The sequence below is a fragment of the Hemitrygon akajei genome, chromosome 24, assembly GCF_048418815.1.
Source record: "Hemitrygon akajei chromosome 24, sHemAka1.3, whole genome shotgun sequence".
NCBI classification, from domain to species: Eukaryota; Metazoa; Chordata; class Chondrichthyes; order Myliobatiformes; family Dasyatidae; genus Hemitrygon; species Hemitrygon akajei.
Genome location: NC_133147.1, coordinates 36,491,595 through 36,513,429, shown reverse-complemented (window position 1 = coordinate 36,513,429; position 21,835 = coordinate 36,491,595). Strand labels below are relative to the sequence as shown.

The 21,835-nt window shown below is 50.8% G+C and overlaps 1 protein-coding gene across 1 annotated transcript; it reads right to left on the bottom strand.

The window, feature by feature from the left end:
• Window positions 1–9,260: 9,260 nt before the first annotated feature.
• On the bottom strand, window positions 9,261–19,184 carry LOC140716011 (small ribosomal subunit protein uS4). Its single transcript, XM_073028649.1, has 5 exons — window positions 19,127–19,184; window positions 15,447–15,556; window positions 15,094–15,216; window positions 14,149–14,335; window positions 9,261–9,496 (listed from the first exon to the last, which is right to left on the bottom strand). The coding sequence occupies exons 2-5, from the start codon at window positions 15,541–15,543 to the stop codon at window positions 9,319–9,321; spliced, it is 585 nt and encodes a 194-aa protein (XP_072884750.1). The 5' UTR covers window positions 15,544–15,556; window positions 19,127–19,184; the 3' UTR covers window positions 9,261–9,318.
• Between the last annotated feature and the right edge of the window lie 2,651 nt (window positions 19,185–21,835).

The window sequence follows — 21,835 nt, the reverse complement described above, 5'->3', positions numbered from 1 at the left end:
TTCCAACTGAGTTGATTCACAATTAATTTCTTGTTCCCAGTCTCCCCTGCTGATGGAGAGGGGATCTCAAGGCAGAGGCTGGAAATGATTGACACACTGCTCAGGTGTGTGTGTTGGGGGGTGGGGTGCGGGAGACAGTTAATCAAAGACCCTGAACAGCTTTGGAGGGTGCAGTTCTGGGTTAAAGTCCACAGGAAGTGCTGGAGGAGAGCAGAAGACAGCTTATAGATTAATCACACAGAGGGAGAGGGGGAGAAAGAGTGAGAGAGACAGAGGGAGGTAGAGAGAGGGGGGAAGGGAGCGGGAGGAGAAAGAGAGTGAGAGGGAGAAAGAGAGCAAGGGGGAAGAGAGAGAGGTAGAGGGAAAGTGAGGGAAGGGAGTGGGGAATAGGGAGAGAGAAGGAAAGAGAAATAGAGAGGTTGGGGTAAAGGAAGGGTGTGTGGAGAGAAAGAGGGAGGGGAGAAATAGGTGGGTGAGAGAATGGAGCTGGATAGGAGGAGGGAGAAAGAAAGGGAGAGAAAGAAAAATAGAGGACAAGGTAAAGGGAGGGAGGGGAAGAGGGTGAATGCTGAGAGGGAAGGGGTGAGGAACCAAGTGGGAGGGAATGGAGTGGAGACTTTGGAGAGAAAGGAGGGAGAGGCAAAGGGAGAGAGGTGGAGGGAGGGGTGAAAAAGGGAGAGGGGAGAGATAAAGTATAGCATAGCATGAGGGAGAGAGAGAGGGTTAAGCAATTCACGAGCAGTCTTGTGGATTTTGGCGAGGGTGCACCACCCTCCACACCTCCCACTTGTTCTGAAGACATGTTCACTTGGAGGTGGGGAGAGAAGAGCCCAGGGCACGGAGTTCCAAGTTCAAACGCAATGTCACCTGTCAGTTTGTGTGTTGTCCCCATGACTGCTCTAGCTGACCGGGTTTCCTCCCACAGTCCAAAAGCCGACTGGTTAGTTACAAACGGTCCTGTGATTAGACTCGAGGTAAATAGGTGAGTCGGTGGGAGGCACGGCTTAGTGAGTCAGAAGAACCGACTTCACACAGACACTCAAAATAATTAAATCAAACCCACACTCCTTCTCCCAAAACCAGAACCATCAACGCCTCCTGAAAAGTGGCATCTGAGCAGCGATGGGAACAGAACCAGTGCTTGGGTGACTGTGCCCTCGTTTCCCAGTGGGACAAGCCTTGGGATTCCACACAATGGAGGGTTAGGACGTTGAGAAGATTTGAGGGTGAACACATACACATGTTTGCCCTCATGTTGGGTGAGACAGGATGTAGACTAACATCAGTACGACCAAAGAATTGATTGTGGGAGGGATCTGCAATGCAAAGGGTGAGCAGTTTCAAGTTCCTGGGTGTCAACATCTCTGAGGATCTTTCCTTGATTAATTACAAAGACACAACAGGTATTTTCCATGAGGAGTTCGAGGAGATTCGGCAGGTCACCAAAGACACAAATTTCTACAGATGCACAGTGGAGAGCATTCTGACCGGTTACATCACTGTCTGGGATGGAGGGGCCACTACACAGGATCAGAAAAAGCTGCAGGAAGTTGTAAACTCAGCCAGCTCCGTCATGGGCACAAACCTCCCCAGCATCAAGGGCAGCTTCAAAATGTGATGCCACAAAATAGTGGCACACATCATCTCAACACCCAGGACAGGATCCTGTCTGATCACCATCAGACAGGAGGTACAGGAGCCTGAAGACACACACTCAACGATTCAGAAACTCCTTCTTTCCCTCCACCATCAGATTTCTGGATGGACAGGAGACCATTAACACAACCTCACGAAAATTTACATATCCAACTGTAATTTAGAAACATCAAAACACAGAAAACCTACAGCACAATACATAGAAACATAGAAAATAGGTGCAGGAGTAGGCCATTCGGCCCTTTGAGCCTGCACTGCCATTCAGTATGATCATGGCTGATCATCCAACTCAGAACCCTGTACCTGCTTTCTCTCCATACAAGCCCTTCGGCCCACAAAGCTGTGCCAAACATGTCCTTACCTTAGAACTACCTAGGCCCTACCTAGGCCCTATTCCCATTCCATAGCCCTCTATTTTTCTAAGCTCCATGTATCTATCCAGGAGTCTCTTAAAAGACCCTATCGTTTCCACCTCCACCACCGTTGCCAGCAGCCCATTCCACGCACTCACCACTCCACGTAAAAATCTTACCCCTGACATCTCCTCTGTACCTACTCCCCAGCACCTTAAAACTATGCCCTCTCGTGTTAGCCATTTCAGCCCTGGGAAAAAGTCTCTGACTATCCACACGATCAATACCTCTCATCATCTTATACACCTCCAACAGGTTACCTCTCATCCTCTGTCACTCCAAGGAGAAAAGGCCGAGTTCACTCAACCTATACTCATTAGGCATGCTCCCCAATCCAGTGACCCGGGTTCAATTCCCATCGCACGGTAGTGTAATGGTTAGCACAACGGTTTACAGTACCAGCAACCCGGGTTCAATTCCCATCACATGGTAGTGTCATGGGTAGCACAACGTTTACAGTACAAGTGACAGAATTTGATTCCCATCTCATGGTAGTGTAGTGGTTAGCACAATGCTCTACTGTATGAGTGACAGGGTTCGATTCCCATTCCATGGTAGTGTAGAAATGAGTACCAGCGACCTGGGTTCAATTCTCATCACACGGTAGTGTAGCGGTTAGCACAATGCTCCACAGTACCTGCGAACTGGGAGGAAGACAGAGATATTGAGATTGGGTGCAGAATAGCGAGTGAGAGAGGAATGTATGAGACTTGAGAGAGAGACAGACAGACAGACAGATAGACATAGGAGAGACAGAAAGGGGAGAAGACCTCTTCTCTTTTTTCCCACTGCTGCTGAAGGGTGGCAGTCCAAAACGTTGACTGTTTACACATTTCCATAGTTCTGTCTGATCTGCGGTGTTATTCGGCTTATGTTCCTACGGATTTCCAGCATCTGCAGATTTTCCATGTCTCTTTCAACAGAGGCTCATCAGAGTATGAGAGGGCCATGCAGATGTTGGGAGAGAGGGAATCTGCGAGAACAGTGGCGGAGCAACAAGGGGTCAGGCCTACCGCAGGGAAACTGCCCATGCACAGATGGCTGGAGGGAGGGTAAGAGGAATGCAGGGACAAGGACTGGGAGAGAGGTAGAAGAGGAGGTGGGTTGGTGTGAGAGAGGGAGTAAGTCAATAGGGGTATGAATGGATGGAGAGAGGGTAGCCGAGGCGGGGGGAATTGGAAAGGAGGATGACAGGATAGAGGGAGGAGACAAAAGTGTGGAGAGATGGGGCGGGGACACTCTCCTCAGTAACTCTGATACATTCCCCTCCTTCACTGCAACACGGGTGACAGTGGGCACAGATGTGAAGGGGGAACCGTGACAGATTCCACAAACTGTTCTCAAAGAAAAGACCCATGAGCTGCAGGCATCTGTCATATTGAAAGACTATCCTAAAATAGATTTCCATTTTATATTGGAAACACAATCTCCTGATTACCACTCGTTCACGCATGCAGAGGTTTAACCCTCTCACACACTGTTCCCCATTAACACACACATTGACCAGTTGGAGAGATTCACTCCTCCACATCCCCATTAACACCAACACCCCAGACTGTTCCCTACAGTGGAGATGCAACCTTCTCACACACCGTTCCCAATAAACACACACACACACTGGACAGTCTGCTCCTTGTTGGAGATGTTTAACCCTCTCACACACTGGACAGTCTGCTCCTTGTTGGAGATGTTTAACCCTCTCACACACTGGACAGTCTGCTCCTTGTTGGAGATGTTTAACCCTCTCACACACTGGACAGTCTGCTCCTTGTTGGAGATGTTTAACCCTCTCACACACTGGACAGTCTGCACCTTGTTGGAGATGTTTAACCCTCTCACACACTGGACAGTCTGCACCTTGTTGGAGATGTTTAACCCTCTCACACACTGGACAGTCTGCACCTTGTTGGAGATGTTTAACCCTCTCACACACTGGACAGTCTGCACCTTGTTGGAGATGTTTAACCCTCTCACACACTGGACAGTCTGCACCTTGTTGGAGATGTTTAACCCTCTCACACACTGGACGGTCTGCTCCCTGTTGGAGATGTTTAACCCTCTCACACACTGGACGGTCTGCTCCTTGTTGGAGATGTTTAACCCTCTCACACACTGGACGGTCTGCTCCTTGTTGGAGATGTTTAACCCTCTCACACACTGGACGGTCTGCTCCCTGTTGGAGATGTTTAACCCTCTCACACACTGGACAGTCTGCTCCTTGTTGGAGATGTTTAACCCTCTCACACACTGGACAGTCTGCTCCTTGTTGGAGATGTTTAACCCTCTCACACACTGGACAGTCTGCTCCTTGTTGGAGATGCTTAACCCTCTCACACACTGGACAGTCTGCTCCTTGTTGGAGATGTTTAACCCTCTCACACACTGGACAGTCTGCACCTTGTTGGAGATGTTTAACCCTCTCACACACTGGACAGTCTGCACCTTGTTGGAGATGTTTAACCCTCTCACACACTGGACGGTCTGCTCCCTGTTGGAGATGTTTAACCCTCTCACACACTGGACGGTCTGCTCCTTGTTGGAGATGTTTAACCCTCTCACACACTGGACGGTCTGCTCCTTGTTGGAGATGTTTAACCCTCTCACACACTGGACGGTCTGCTCCCTGTTGGAGATGTTTAACCCTCTCACACACTGGACAGTCTGCTCCTTGTTGGAGATGTTTAACCCTCTCACACACTGGACAGTCTGCTCCTTGTTGGAGATGTTTAACCCTCTCACACACTGGACAGTCTGCTCCTTGTTGGAGATGCTTAACCCTCTCACACACTGGACAGTCTGCTCCTTGTTGGAGATGTTTAACCCTCTCACACACTGGACAGTCTGCTCCTTGTTGGAGATGTTTAACCCTCTCACACACTGGACGGTCTGCTCCCTGTTGGAGATGTTTAACCCTCTCACACACTGGACAGTCTGCTCCTTGTTGGAGATGTTTAACCCTCTCACACACTGGACAGTCTGCTCCTTGTTGGAGATGTTTAACCCTCTCACACACTGGACAGTCTGCTCCTTGTTGGAGATGTTTAACCCTCTCACACACTGGACAGTCTGCTCCCTGTTGGGGATGTTTAACCCTCTCACACACTGGACAGTCTGCACCTTGTTGGAGATGTTTAACCCTCTCACACACTGGACGGTCTGCTCCTTGTTGGAGATGTTTAACCCTCTCACACACTGGACAGTCTGCACCTTGTTGGAGATGTTTAACCCTCTCACACACTGGACAGTCTGCTCCTTGTTGGAGATGTTTAACCCTCTCACACACTGGACAGTCTGCTCCTTGTTGGAGATGTTTAACCCTCTCACACACTGGACAGTCTGCTCCTTGTTGGAGATGTTTAACCCTCTCACACACTGGACAGTCTGCTCCTTGTTGGAGATGTTTAACCCTCTCACACACTGGACAGTCTGCTCCTTGTTGGAGATGTTTAACCCTCTCACACACTGGACAGTCTGCTCCCTGTTGGAGATGTTTAACCCTCTCACACACTGGACAGTCTGCTCCCTGTTGGAGATGTTTAACCCTCTCACACACTGGACAGTCTGCTCCTTGTTGGAGATGTTTAACCCTCTCACACACTGGACAGTCTGCTCCTTGTTGGAGATGTTTAACCCTCTCACACACTGGACAGTCTGCACCTTGTTGGAGATGTTTAACCCTCTCACACACTGGACAGTCTGCTCCTTGTTGGAGATGTTTAACACACACATCGTGCAGTCTTTTCCCTGTCAGAGAGATTCGACCCTCTCACAGACTATTGCTCATTAACACACACAGAGGACTATCTGTTCCCTGTTGGCAATGTTTAATCCTCTCACATAACAGTCCCCATTAACACGCACATACGCACTCACTCACACCAGACATCTTTTTCTCTGTCAGACGGGTTTAAACTTTTCAAAAACCATTCTCCATTAACACACACACTAGACAGTCAAGTCTCTGTCAGAGTTGTAACCCTTTCACACACCTGTATACTGACCAGTGTCTCTCGGGGATATCTGTATACTGACCAGTGTCTCTCGGGGATATCTGTATACTGACTGGTGTCTCCAAGTCCCTCTCCCTCAGGGGTAGGTCCGTAAACTCTCTCAGTCCCTCTCTTACAGGGGGAGATCTGTACACTGACCAGTGTCCCTCAGTCCATCCTTCTCGGGGGGGGGGGGGCAGATATGTACACTGACCTGTGCCCCTCTCTCTCTATGTGGAGATCTGCACACTGACCAGTGTCCCATTCCTCTCTATTGGGGGGGAGATCAGGAGGGTGTCTCAAGTCCCCTCTCTCATGGGGAGATCTGTACACTGACAGGAGTCTGACTCTCTCAGGGTGAAATTGTTACGTGTGTGTTTGCAAGCTACCATCCCCTTTGCCAGCTTCCTGTAACAGTCTAATTCAGACTTGGTTCAACGTCTCTCTGAAACCAGCTGAGCAGAAAGACGGAAACTGACTATAGTTCCAATAAACATCAATTACATCCACTGGGGACAGCAGACAACCTACAGTGCAGAAAGAACTTCAGTGCCTCTGACCCCGAGGGTTAGTGACAGGACGATGTGGAGGAGCTTTAGTGTCTGATCTCCAGAGCTAGTGGCCGCATGGTGTGTAGGGAGCTTCACCGTGTCTGATCCCAAAGGTTAGTGACGGGACACTGTGCAGCTTTAATGTCTAAACCCAGGATGTGTGATTGGACAGAGCTTCACTGTCAGACCCCAGGAGCGTGTGATGGGATGGTGTGGAGGGAGTTTCACTGTGTCTTGATACAGGAGTGTGTGATAGGACAATGTGGAGGTAACTTTACTCCACACTTTTCCACATGTTCCCCCTGTATTGGAGCCACACTGGGAGAACTACGCAGTTCCAATCAGTTTCCACTGTATCAGACCCACACGTGAGGGTCATGTTTTTTGACTTCTCCAGTGAATTCAACACCATCCGCCCTGCTCTGCTGGGTGAGAAGCTGACAGTGATGCAGGTGGATGCTTCCCTGGTGTCATGGATTATTGATTACCTGACCGGCAGACCACAGAACGTGCACTTGCAACACCGTGCGTCAGAGTGGTCAGCAGCACTGGGGCTCCACAGGGGTCTCCCTTTCTCTTCACTATCTACACCTCAGACTTCAACTACTGCAGAGTCTTGCCATCTTAAGTTTTCTGATGACTGCCATAGTTGGATGCATCAGCAAGGGAGATGAGGCTGAGTACAGGGCTACGGTGGGAAACTTTGTCACATGGTGTGAGCAGAATCATCTGCAGCTTAATGTGAAAAAGACTGAAGAGCTGGTGGTAGACTTGAGGAGGGCTAAGGCACCGGTGACCAGTTTCCATCCAAGGGGTCAGTGTGGACATGGTGGAGGATTACAAATACCTGGGGATACGAACTGACAATAAACTGGACTGGTCAAAGAACACCGAGGCTGCTTCTTTGGTGGCCAGTGCTATCATGTTTGCTGTTGTGTGCTGGGACAGCAGGCTGAGGGTAGCAGACACCAACAGAATCAACAAACTCATTCGTAAGGCCAGTGATGTTATGGGGGTGGAACTAGACTCTCTGGCGGTGGTGTCTGAAAAGAGGATGCTGTCCAAGTTGCATGTCATCTTGGACAATGACTCCCATCCACTCCATAATGTGCTGGTTAGGCAAAGGAGTCCATTCAGCCAGAGACTCATTCCACCGAGATGTAACACTGAGCGTCATAGTCTGTGGCCATCAAACTTTACAACTCCTCCCTCTGAGTGTCAGACACCCTGAGCCAATAGGCTGGTCCTGCACTTATTTCCACTTGGCATACTTTACCTATTGTTATTTATGGTTTAATATTGCTATATTTCTACACTATTCTTGGTTGGTGCAAATATAACAAAACTCAATTTCCCTTGGGATCAATAAAGTATGTCTGTGTGTCTGACCCCCGGAGCGTGTGATGCGATAGTGTGGACAGAACTTCACTGTGTCTTGACATGGGACTGTGTGATGGAAGTGTGGAGGGAGATCAACTCTTACTGTGGGAGCGTGTAGGAAGCTTCACTGTTTTATGTAATGCAAAGGCTCAGGAACGTTTCATTGAACACAACCCCGAGAGTCACTGACCAGGACCCAACCTAGGGGGTCAGATGGATATCACCTATGCCAAACACGTCAAAGTGGTTCACTGGTCCTCCAGGTTCAAGGCTGACAACCCTGCCTAGTCAAAACAAAATTGTTACATAAACACTGACAAATTGTTCTGCATCCGAGTGCAACAGTATTCCTGAATCTCCACCCTGAGATGCGCTGAGCTATGCCCACAACTGCGGTTTCCAGCAGACCCAAGTGGAGCAGTTGTCATATCAAACCGTGATGCGTTCAGATCAGATGCTTTCTGTGGTGCAACGGTAAAAATCATTGTGGACATGCCAAATCCATCCTAAGAATGTTAGTCTCAGAGACTGGTGCTAGGCACACAATTGTTAAGCCCACCCATGCCAGTCCAGTCCCCATCAATTAAACTATAGGTCCCTTGAAAATTCACACAACAGTTAGACAGTACTTCACGACAGTAACCATGCAACCTTCTACCAGTATGGATCTGACATGGAAACCTAGACAGGAACTGCCTATGGCTCTCCCAGTGTGGTTCGATACAGGGGGTACAGCTCTCCCGGTGTGGTTCGATACAGGGGGTACAGCTCTCCCGGTGTGGTTCGATACAGGGGGTACAGCTCTCCCGGTGTGGTTCGATACAGGGGGTACAGCTCTCCCGGTGTGGTTCGATACAGGGGGTACAGCTCTCCCGGTGTGTTTCAATACAGGGGGTACAGCTCTCCCGGTGTGGTTCAATACAGGGGGTACAGCTCTCCCGGTGTGGGTCTGATGCAGGGGAAACTGATATGGGAACTGTGCATTTCTCACAATGTGGGTTAAAACGGGGGATGGGAGTATGAAGACAGGAACCATGCACAGTACTCCCAAGTGTGGGTCTGACCAGAGGGAATTCAATTGATGAAATGTAACATTCCCACTGTGAGTCTGGTCCAGGGATATAAAAATGGGAGATGTGCACTGCCCACCACTTGTATTATCTCAACTCAGCCCACCATTCACAGCCTGCATGGGTACCCTGCTCGACACTCCCAACTGTCCAGTGTGTTCTGCCCTTGTAAACCAATTGAGTGGAGGGACCAGACACTGGTGGTAATTAACAGACTTTTATTGGTGCCACTGGAAGTTTGGGGAACAGAGTGAGATGCTCAATCCTCCTCCTCGTCATCCGCGGCTCCACCACCTCCTTGCGCCTTCTTGGCATTCTTGCGCTTCACGCGGCCGGGTCTGCCCCCTCCGTAGGGCGAGCGTAGGGAGAAGTCGATGTGCTTCTGGGAGTCCAGACGGACAATGTAGGAGGGGATGTTCACCACCTGCTTACGGACCCTGGTGGAAGGATTGGAGAAGGGATGAGCACTTCCCCAATACTCCAAACACAAGACACAACCCCGCCCTTTCCCCACATTACCTCTGCCCACCACTAGCTCCTGACTTTCCCCAGCGTAACCTCCTGCCCGCTGCCAGCTCCTGGCTTCCCCCACAGCATAAACTCCTGCCCGCTGCCAGCTCCTGGCTTCCCCCACAGTATAAACTCCTGCCCGCTGCCAGCTCCTGGCTTCCCCCACAGCATAAACTCCTGCCCGCTGCCAGCTCCTGGCTTCCCCCACAGTATAAACTCCTGCCCGCTGCCAGCTCCTAGCTTCCCCCACAGCGTAACCTCCTGCCCGCTGCCAGCTCCTAGCTTCCCCCACAGCATAAACTCCTGCCTGCTGCCCGCTCCTGACTTTCCACACAGCGTTACACCTGCCAGCTCTCGACTTTCCCCACAGCCTTACACCTGCCTGCTGCCCACTCCTGACTTTCCACACAGCGTTACACCTGCCTGCTGCCCGCTCCTGACTTTCCACACAGCGTTACACCTGCCCGCTGCCAGCTCCCGACTTTCCACACAGCGTTACACCTGCCCGCTGCCCGCTCCTGACTTTCCACACAGCGTTACACCTGCCTGCTGGCCGCTCCTGACTTTCCACACAGCGTTACACCTGCCAGCTCTCGACTTTCCCCACAGCCTTACACCTGCCTGCTGCCCACTCCTGACTTTCCACACAGCGTTACACCTGCCTGCTGCCCGCTCCTGACTTTCCACACAGCGTTACACCTGCCCGCTGCCAGCTCCCGACTTTCCACACAGCGTTACACCTGCCCGCTGCCCGCTCCTGACTTTCCACACAGCGTTACACCTGCCTGCTGCCCGCTCCTGACTTTCCACACAGCGTTACACCTGCCTGCTTCCCGCTCCTGACTTTCCACACAGCGTTACACCTGCCCGCTGCCAGCTCCCGACTTTCCACACAGCGTTACACCTGCCTGCTGCCCACTCCTGACTTTCCACAGCGTTACACCTGCCCGCTCCTGACTTTCCACACAGCGTTACACCTGCCTGCTGCCCGCTCCCGACTTTCCACACAGCGTTACACCTGCCTGCTTCCCGCTCCTGACTTTCCACACAGCGTTACACCTGCCCGCTGCCAGCTCCCGACTTTCCACACAGCGTTACACCTGCCTGCTGCCCACTCCTGACTTTCCACAGCGTTACACCTGCCCGCTCCTGACTTTCCACACAGCGTTACACCTGCCTGCTGCCCGCTCCCGACTTTCCACACAGCGTTACACCTGCCCGCTCCTGACTTTCCACACAGCGTTACACCTGCCTGCTGCCCACTCCTGACTTTCCACAGCGTTACACCTGCCCGCTGCCAGCTCCTGACTTTCCACACAGCGTTACACCTGCCTGCTGCCAGCTCCTGACTTTCCACACAGCGTTACACCTGCCAGCTCTCGACTTTCCCCACAGCCTTACACCTGCCTGCTGCCCACTCCTGACTTTCCACACAGCGTTACACCTGCCTGCTGCCCGCTCCTGACTTTCCACACAGCGTTACACCTGCCCGCTGCCAGCTCCCGCTTTCCACACAGCGTTACACCTGCCCGCTGCCCGCTCCTGACTTTCCACACAGCGTTACACCTGCCTGCTGCCCGCTCCTGACTTTCCACACAGCGTTACACCTGCCTGCTTCCCGCTCCTGACTTTCCACACAGCGTTACACCTGCCCGCTGCCAGCTCCCGACTTTCCACACAGCGTTACACCTGCCTGCTGCCCACTCCTGACTTTCCACAGCGTTACACCTGCCCGCTCCTGACTTTCCACACAGCGTTACACCTGCCCGCTCCTGACTTTCCACACAGCGTTACACCTGCCTGCTGCCCGCTCCTGACTTTCCACACAGCGTTACACCTGCCTGCTTCCCGCTCCTGACTTTCCACACAGCGTTACACCTGCCCGCTGCCAGCTCCCGACTTTCCACACAGCGTTACACCTGCCTGCTGCCCACTCCTGACTTTCCACAGCGTTACACCTGCCCGCTCCTGACTTTCCACACAGCGTTACACCTGCCCGCTCCTGACTTTCCACACAGCGTTACACCTGCCTGCTGCCCACTCCTGACTTTCCACACAGCGTTACACCTGCCTGCTGCCCGCTCCTGACTTTCCACACAGCGTTACACCTGCCTGCTGCCAGCTCCTGACTTTCCACAGCGTTACACCTGCCTGCTGCCCGCTCCTGACTTTCCACACAGCGTTACACCTGCCTGCTGCCAGCTCCTGACTTTCCACACAGCATTACACCTGCCTGCTGCCAGCTCCTGACTTTCCACACAGCGTTACACCTGCCCGCTGCCAGCTCCTGACTTTCCACACAGCGTTACACCTGCCCGCTGCCCGCTCCTGACTTTCCACACAGCGTTACACCTGCCTGCTGCCAGCTCCTGACTTTCCACACAGCGTTACACCTGCCTGCTGCCAGCTCCTGACTTTCCACACAGCATTACACCTGCCTGCTGCCCGCTCCTGACTTTCCACACAGCGTTACACCTGCCTGCTGCCCGCTCCTGACTTTCCACACAGCGTTACACCTGCCTGCTGCCCGCTCCTGACTTTCCACACAGCGTTACACCTGCCTGCTGCCCGCTCCTGACTTTCCACAGCGTTACACCTACCTGCTGCCCGCTCCTGACTTTCCACACAGCGTTACACCTGCCTGCTGCCCGCTCCTGACTTTCCACACAGTGTTACACCTGCCTGCTGCCCGCTCGACTTTCCCCAGTGTAACCTCCTGCCCGCTGCCAGCTCCTAGCTTCCCCCACAGCATAAACTCCTGCCCGCTGCCAGCTCCTGGCTTCCCCCACAGCGTAAACTCCTGCCCGCTGCCAGCTCCTAGCTTCCCCCACAGCATAAACTCCTGCCCGCTGCCAGCTCCTGGCTTCCCCCACAGTATAAACTCCTGCCCGCTCCTGCCTTTCCACACAGCATTACCTCTGCCTGCTGCCAGCTCCTGCCTCTTTCCCCGAGGCGAGGTATACGGCCACAGCCGAATTGACCTCGCTGAATTAAGCCACCCCAGTTGTAAGGGGGCTGGTTTTTACCTCATTGGGCTGAGGTTCTGTACAGACAGAAAAAGAGGGGCGTTTGAATACAAAATAGTGCGGAGGGAACTTAAATATCAGAGAGCACACTATCAGTGGACAGCTAATACCAGAGGGAATGAGCTACGGTAGGACAGGGTGAACAAATGCTGGGGCAGTAGAGGCTGAGGGGAGATGTATGGGGCAATTTTTCTTTTGGGACCTGGAATGTGCAGGGAGGAATGGCCACTGCACAGGGAGACTGCCACTGTGCAGACAGAAAGAACTAGTTATTTAATGACTAGATTTAGGCACATTGGGATCAAAGACTTGTTATATGGACTGCTGGCCACTTTGTTGTAAGAAAGCCGTAGCTATTGTAGAGAGGATGCTGTCACGACCACAGTGCACACCTTACAGGGAGAAGTTGACCGGGTGGGGGGTGATCTTACAGAACTGTTTAAATTGAGAGGAACAAGATGAGCAATGACAAGTCTTTTGCCAGGGAGAGGACATCAAAACAAGGGGGCAGAAATTCAGGGTCAGAGGAGAAAGATTTAAAAGAGACACAAGTGGACTCCCCCCCCCAGAGTGGTTTGTATAAGAGCTTCCAGTGGACATAGTTGAGGCAAGTACAATATTTAAGAGGCAGTGGAATAGTAAACAGAGGAGTAGGTTTTAACGTAGGAAACTGGGGCTGCATAGGGTCAGCAGGAATGGGCTGGGTGAAGGGCCCCTGTTCCCTATCTGCTCTGCATCACCCTAACCAGCAGCTTCTTGTGGAATGTTCATTGCTTCCTATTAATAAAACTACAAGCCATTACCATTGAAAAGTACTTTCTTAGCAAACCTGATCTTTTAGAATGACAGCTTAAAGCCAGTTACTGGTGGGGGAGGAGACTGGGTGTGTGTGGGGGCTGGAAGGAGGACAGATACAGTCAGCCATCCTGACATGTCAGTATAGATCAGCACCCACGGGGATGGGGGAGGAGATGGTGGGCTCCCCTGACATGTCAGTATAGATCAGCACCCACGGGGATGGGGGAGGAGATGGTGGGCTCCCCTGACATGTCAGTATAGATCAGCACCCACGGGGATGGGGGAGATTGTGGGCTCCCCTGACATGTCAGTATAGATCAGCACCCACAGGGATGGGGGAGGAGATGGTGGGCTCCCCTGACATGTCAGTATAGATCAGCACCCACGGGGATGGGGGAGGAGATGGTGGGCTCCCCTGACATGTCAGTATAGATCAGCACCCACGGGGATGGGGGAGGAGATGGTGGGCTCCCCTGACATGTCAGTATAGATCAGCACCCACGGGGATGGGGGAGGAGATGGTGGGCTCCCCTGACATGTCAGTATAGATCAGCACCCACGGGGATGGGGGAGGAGATGGTGGGCTCCCCTGACATGTCAGTATAGATCAGCACCCACGGGGATGGGGGAGGAGATGGTGGGCTCCCCTGACATGTCAGTATAGATCAGCACCCACGGGGATGGGGGAGGAGATGGTGGGCTCCCCTGACATGTCAGTATAGATCAGCACCCACGGGGATGGGGAGGGAACCTACCTGATGTGCCGCTGACGGATCAGCACCCGTGCGTGATGGATGGACTTGGCTAGACCCAGTTTGAAGACCTGAGTCTGCAGCCGACGCTCCAAAAAGTCCTCGATCTTCAGGCCGAGGATATAATCCAGCTTCATCTTGCTCTCGTCCAGGACCCCGATTCGCACTAGCCGGCGCAGGAGGGCATTACCTGGGTGTACGAGGGGAGGCATTAAGAGCTGTGAGATAACGATAAAACGAACAGCAGGGGTCTCAGCAATAAGGAGGGGTCAAAGTCAATAGATTCCCAAAGTTGTCGCAGCAGTTTGATAGGGTTAAGGTGCATGGTGTGTTGGCCTTCTTTAGTTGGGGCTGGGGGTCTATCTGCAGCCAGCTCTATATAACCCTGGTTCAACCATACTTGGAGTAATGTCCTGGTTGGCAGAGTTCCTCCAGTATTGTGTGCACTATATGAGATAGCAAGTCCAGTTCGAAAGTAAGTGGAGGCTCACCAGGATGCTGAGAGCTAGGGCTTTCTTTTTGTAGTGAAGGAGGGTGATATGTGACTTGATAAAGAGGCAGAGATTGAGCAGAGACATGTGGACATAACTTTAAGGTGATTGGAGGGAAGTGGGGGAGTGGGTGACAAGAGGCAGACGTTTTGAGTGGAGGGTGTGTGGAACACAGATACACATTTAGGTAGGGACATTTAGAGAAGCACATGAATGATAGAAATAAAAGGACAGCTATGTGGGAGGGAAGAGTTAAATTGATGCTGAATTTAAAATATTCACACTGTCCATGCACGGACACTAGAGTTGGACTAGAGACTAGAGACTCACCAGGGCGTGCACAAGTCTCAGGATGTAAAGTGCTTCACCACGCCAGAGTCTGACAGGGATAACAGGGTCATCATCGACTTGATGCAGGCCTGAACAAACGGGGTCAAAGAGAGGGAGCCACACTCACCCTCGAACAGGCGCTTAGGATCTTTCTCGTCAAGGGTCAGCAATTCACGGGCAGCTTTGCGGATCTTGGCAAGGGTAAACTTCACCCTCCACACCTCCCGCTTGTTCCGAAGACCATATTCACCTGGGAGTGGGGAGACAAAACTGTCAGCACAAGATAAAATGCTACACACCTCCCACACCAACTCCCCCAACCTCCCAAAAAACTGATCATCACCTCATCTGCCTCCCAACACCAGCAAAGGTGGTTGGGGACCTGTGACCTTGTTTCCAAGCGGGACAGCCCCCGGGCTTTAGAAAATTTCTCCCCTCAAGTTGCTAAGACACCTTCCCCCATTGCCAGGCACCACTCACCAATTAGCTTGAGCTCCTGGTCAAGGCGGGACTTCTCAAAGGGACGCCGCGGAGCAACGTAGGTCTTGCTGCACACCCACGACCGAGCGACGGGCATGGCTGCTCACTGCCTGTGGGGGGGGGGGGGGAGAAACAGATTAGACACGGACCAAACAAGAGACAGGAGGGAAGAATTGAGGGCAAACAGGGACAGACTAGCAAGCGAATGGAGTGGGGAATAGATCAGCAATTTATTGAGCAGGGTCCAACATCCCCTCGCTGCAGTAGAGAGCAGAGCAAACAAATAAGTGACGGACCAGAAGTTAGCCCAGTGGAGAGATGGGGTAGACCAAACAGGATCAGCCTGTACGAGGTCCTGGAGGCCAGCCAGCGACAGGACACAGCTGACTGGTACTATGGACTCAACTGTTACTCTGCGCCCTGGGTTTGGTGTGTTGGGGGCCCTGCAGGTGCCGCACTGGACTGTAGAACACAGACCCTGTACTGCACAGGACGTGGATGGTGAACCACGTGCATGCCCCCACCCAAGGCCACACTCCCCAAAAATTGCGCATGACATGGGAGCAGAATAATGCCATTCAGCCAAAAGTTCACATCCCCACTCACACCCATTCTCCCCATAACCCCCTCAAACTGTTTTAAATACACCCAACTCCCTCTTCCCTCTCACCCCCATACTCCCTGTAACCCTCAAACTCTGCTTTCAATACACCTGACTACCTTCACAGTCATCACCACCCACCCTCAGGCTAAATAAATTGCTCATTGGCTCTTTATACTGCTCAGATTGTTACATGGTGCACAAATGTAGAAAAAAAAATGTAGAATAAAGAATCACATTAGAGACAGGTGCAAAGCCTTGATAGATTTGAGGTCAGGTGTGTTGTGACCCACGGAGGGGAGATGTGTCAACGAGCAAAGCTGTTGCTGTCCTTCGTTCCGATCCCCACCATGTTTCAGTGAGATCTCCCGCCCTAACCCCATCCTCCCAAACTGCATCATGCAGCGTGACTTGGCACAGCAACTGACTGCAGGTAGCTCAGCACATCAGACACCCTCCCCTCCATGGACCAGATCTGTTTATACTTCCCACTGTAAAGCAGCCAGCATAATCAAAGGCACCACATTCTCTCTTCTCCCCTCTGGCAGAAGAGACTGAAAAATACAGGAAACACACACTAAATGCTGGTGGAACGCAGCAGGCCAGGCAGCATCTAGTCATGTGTCATGCAACCTTTTTAAGCCCAAGATCCCCTACCTCGCTCGGCCTTACTGAAAGGCACGATTGACCAACTAAATCGGTTAGTCACACACATGCGCACCAGGCAGAAAAGACCAAGTAAAACCCCACAAACCAGAAGTAGAAATAATGTATGTATGTACACCAGGGGTCACCACCCTTTTTTGTACCACGGTTTACATTTTTTCCGCTGAAAAAACTCAACGCGTTTGTTTTTAAGTGCAGGGTGCTTGGACTCAGGGTATCGAAGCAGTTTTGAGGGCTTCATCGCCTCATTATACAGCCTCCCGTTCATCTACCACCAGATGCCTTGGCCAGGTGCGGCTGGTCGTGGGTGGGGTGAGAGGACAAGGGCCAGAGGTCCCCGTACCGGGGCCACGGCGGTGGCAGTCCGGAGAGAGCGACCAACTGAGTGAGGAGTGCAACAGGGCGCGTGCCCACCCCCTTGTAGGATCTATTGGCTGACAAAAGTTTGGCTCAAGAGACGACTTTCAGTAGATCGCAGTGAGGTAGCTGCTCAGCTACTTATGAAACCCTGAGCCCGAATTAGGTTGTCTGTGAACATTTTAGCCTGGGTTTCACACAAACATTCAGTGTGCTAAACAGGTTTAGAGGCGGCATCTGTCCACTCTCCAGGCCAGTAGCAACGGCACTTTTCGCCGGCCGCGTGAAGACAGCCGGTTACCCGAGGCCAACCAGTAATCCCTGGCACGAGGGTATCACTGCCTTTAAGTGACTGATGACCTCGCATGGGTTCAACAGTGGGCGTGACAGGGAATGAGGAAAGGTGCAGCTGACTCATATCATGCCTGGTGGTTGGGGACCACTTAAGTACACTGTGTAGTGCGTGGTGGAACTACACACATGCACACTGGGCAGAAAGAACGGAACTAAAACCCTGCAACCCAGAAACAATCTCAACAGTATTTGTGTATTTACCTTTCCTTTTTTTTTCAGGATCTACTGGGAAAGTCTCGAAAATCGACTAGTCGATCACAATCGACGGGTTGTCGACGACGTTTTGGGCCGAGACCCTTCGTTTGTCCTGACGAAGGGTCTCGGCCCGAAACGTCCACTGTACTTCTTCCCACAGATGCTGCCTGGCCTGCTGCGTTCCACCAGCATTTTGTGTGTGTTGCTTGAATTTCCAGCATCTGCAGATTTCCTCATGTTTGAAAGATACAAGAGCTGAATTAGACCATTTAACTTAAGTCTGCTCCGTAATTTAATAATAGCTGATCCACTTTCCCCCTCAGCCCCAATTTCCTGCCTTCTCCCTGTATCCCTTCATGCCCTAGTGATGATCTATCAACTTCAGTTTTAAATATGGTTTGCCCTCCACAGCCTCCTGTGGCAACAAATTCCAAGATTCATCACTCTTTGATTAAAGATCTCCATTCAGAATAGATGTCATTCTATTCTGAGGCAGTGTCCTCTGAAGAGAAGCCTGAAAGCACATACCACCAGGACATGCTTAAGTTTCTATCCCAATCTCATCAGACTACTGAATGATTTCACAGTATACAAGACAGACTACCTCATCATAGCCCTTGCACCTTATTGACTGCCTGCACTGCGCTTTCTCTGTAACTGTCACACTTTATTCCACGTTCTGTTAGTTTTCCCTTGTTCTACCTCGATGCACCACGTAATAATCTGATCTGAATGAACAGTGGAATGCGAAACAATGGAAAACCAATCAATAATGAAGGGTCTTGTCCTTAGAAAGCCTGCCGGGTGTCTGGAACAGCAATCCCAGTTTAATAACACACTAGAGATTTAGCAGAAGGTCTGAGCCAGGGACCAACTCTGAAGGCGAGTGCAGGCACACGCAAGGAAGAAGACTGGGTTCCTGCAACATGCTTCCAGCACCTGTTTCTCAAGCCTTCCACGTTTGCTTCCCCCCTTCCCCCGGGACTGAGCGACACTGATCATCCATTCCTCCACGTGCACATCACTCTCGCCCAACACACAAGCTCTCCCTCCGCCATCACAGTTTGAACCCCCTTCATTCCTCCCTTGAGTTAACGCACCACCCAGACGCAGCCTTGAAGATTGAGAACAAATATTTAAGTACATAACATAATATACAACTCTCTGATATATTACTGGCATTAGCAGCAAATACACAACAGATGTCAGGGGTGCGTGGAATGGGCTGCCGGCGACGGTGGAGGTGGAAGGTCTTTTCAGAGACTCCTGGATGGGTACACGGAGCTTAGAGAGCTACGGGAAACTCAGTGCAATTTCTAAATTAAGTACATGATCGGCACAGCTTCGTGGGCCGTAGGGGCTCGCCGCCACTCCTTTTCCCCTTGGACTCCGAAACCCCACGCCGTTGGCCCGGGACACTCCGAGCTCCAGAGGCCTCTCTACATCCCCTCCCCGTGGCCCCCGTAGCCCCCCGGCCCCCCAAACACGCGAGACACGAAGCCCCTACCTCCGGCAACTTCCTCCTCAAGAAAGAAAGAACTTCCGGCCGCGCTGCCTTATATAGAGCGCTCGCGCCTCACTTCCGGCCGGCGCGACGAGCCACGTGTGTCAGTCACGTGCCCTTCGCCCATTCGCCGGACTCGCTCCGCCCTACGTCACAGGACAAGTTCTCATTGTTCAATGTGAGATACAGGTCCATTGAGTCTCATCATGGCTGATCTAATCCTCCTTCTTACAGTCAAGAATCTATCAACTTCTGACTTAAATATACTTGGCCTACACGGCCACCTGTGGCGAAAATTCTACAGATTCACCATCAAAATTCCTCATCTCCATTCTAAAAGGACGGCCCTCTATTCTGAGTCTGTGTCCTCCGGTCTTAGACTCACCATAGCCACTCTATTGAGGCCTTTAAACATTTAATGGATTTCAATACTGTGAGAGTCAAAGTAAATTAAGATGTGCGTTTCTGAAAGAGGTCGGGGTTAAAGTCAGAAAACAAATGTGATTTAATGATGTCTGGGTTAAAGTCAGAAAACAAATGTGATTTAATGATGTCTGATAAGCATGAATGCAGAAGCCCTGACAAGATTAACTGTTTGTGGAATCATTGAAGTCCTGAGATATGGACTATTGTTTTACAGAAATGTGTAAAAAAAACAACTCCAAATATGGAATGGGATAAGACTATGTACCTCCCGAGTCAGGGAGGGGAGGGGTAAGGAAGAAGGATAAAACCTGCTGCCCTGTAAGGTTCAGGGTTCCCTTCTCTGAAGGCACCCAGCTCTGCAGAACTGTTAATAAACTTTGTTTCCTTGAATTTGTCTTGAAGCCATTATTCGGGAGCGTGGCTCGTTTCTGACAAATACCCCTCATTCTTCTGAATACAGCCCCCGAGTCATAAAGTGCTCTTTAATCCTGGAATGGTTTCTGTGAACCTCCTTTGAACTCTCAAGTTTCAGCATATCCTTTCTAAGATATGGGGTCCAACACTGCTTACAATACTCCCAGGTGAGGCCTCACTAATGCCTTATAAAGACTCAACATTATAACACTATCACATGGCATTTGGCTTCTTCGACACACTCAACTTACAAATTAACTTTTAAGGAATCCTGCACAAGGACTCACTAGACCCTTTGCATCTCAGTTTTTTGTGTTTTCACTCCATTTAGAAAATAGTCAACCCTTTTATTTCTTCTACCAAAGTATATGACCATACACTTCCCAACACTCTATTTCATCTGCCACTTCTTTGCCCAATCTCCTAATTTATAAACTCACTCAATGTTCCACATTGACAAGTACAGTACTGTGCAAAAGTCTTAGGCACCCTAGCTCTATATATGCACCTAAGACTTTTGCACAGTACCATAGCTTCACCTCTCACCTCCCAGCTATCCTTCTTCCCCTACCCTCACCTTTTCTTTTCTGGCATCTTCCCCCTTCCTTTCCAGTCCTGAAGAAGGGTGTTGGCCTGAAACGTCACTTCCATAGATGCTGCCTAACCTGCTGAGTTCCCCAGCATTTTGTGTGTGTTCCTCAAAATTCAAAGTTCAAAGTAAATTTATTATCAAAGTACATATATATCACCATACAACCCTGAGATTCATTTTCTTGTGGGCATACTCAATAAATCCATGGAATAATAACCATAACAGAATCAATGGAAGACCACACCAACCTGAGCCTTCAACCATTGTGCAAAAGACAACAAACTGCAAATACAAAAAGTAAGTAGTAATAATAATAAGTGAATAAGCAATAAATATGGAAAATATGTGATGAAGAGTCCATGAAAGTGAGTCCATAGGTTGTGCAAACAGTTCAGTGATGGGGCAAGTGAATTTGACTGAAGTTAACCCCTTTGGTTCAAAAGCCTGATTGTTGAGGGGTAATAACTGTTCGTGGAGCTGGTGGTGTGAGTCCTGAGGTTCCTGTACATTCTTCCTGATGGCTGCAGCAAGAAGAGAGCATGTTCTGGGAGGTGGGGGTCCCTGACGATGGATGCTGCTTTCCTGCGACAATGTTTCATGTGCAGTAGATGTGTTCACTTGTGATGGAGTGAGCCAAGTCCATCACTTTTTTAAGGAAGTCAAAGCACGTCTGCACGTTCTTCATAATTGCACTTACATGTTGGGCCCAGAACAGATCCTCCAAAATAATAATACTGAGGGTTTTCAACTTGTTGACCCTCTCCGCCTCTGATTCTCTGACAAGGACTGGCTCATGGACCTCTGGTTTCCTTCTGGAGTCAATAATAAGCTCCTTGGTTTTGCTGACATTGAGTAAGAGATTGTTGTTATGGCACCACTCAGCCAGATTTTCAATCTCTCTCCCGTTTTCTGATTGGCCACCACCTTTGATTCGGCCTACGATGATGGTGTCATCAGCAAACTCAGACATGTAGCCTCACAGTCACAAGTGTAAAGTGTAAAATGTAAATGCACGCTTTGAAAGGGAGAACACAACTACAGCTGTGAAGATCCCTGCTAGACCTGATAACCCTGTGATCTCTGTCTCAGAGGCCGATGTTAGACTGTCTTTAAAGAGAGTGAACCCTCACAAGGCAGAAGGTCCCGATGGAGTACCTGGTAAGGCTCTGAAAACCTGTGACAACCAACTAGCGGGAGTATTCAAGGACATTTTCAACCTCTCACTGTAACGAGCAGAAGTTCCTACTTGTCTTAAAAGCAACAATGAAACCAGTGCCTAA

Coding starts and splice junctions, on each gene's coding strand:
- LOC140716011 (XM_073028649.1), bottom strand. CDS start 15,543: ATGCCCGTCGCTCGGTCGTGGGTGTGCAGCAAGACCTACGTTGCTCCG. Junction 14,336..15,093: donor TCCTAAGCGCCTGTTCGAGG/GTGAGTGTGGCT, acceptor TCGTACACCCAG/GTAATGCCCTCCTGCGCCGG. Junction 9,497..14,148: donor ATCCGTCAGCGGCACATCAG/GTAGGTTCCCTC, acceptor TCCTTCCACCAG/GGTCCGTAAGCAGGTGGTGA.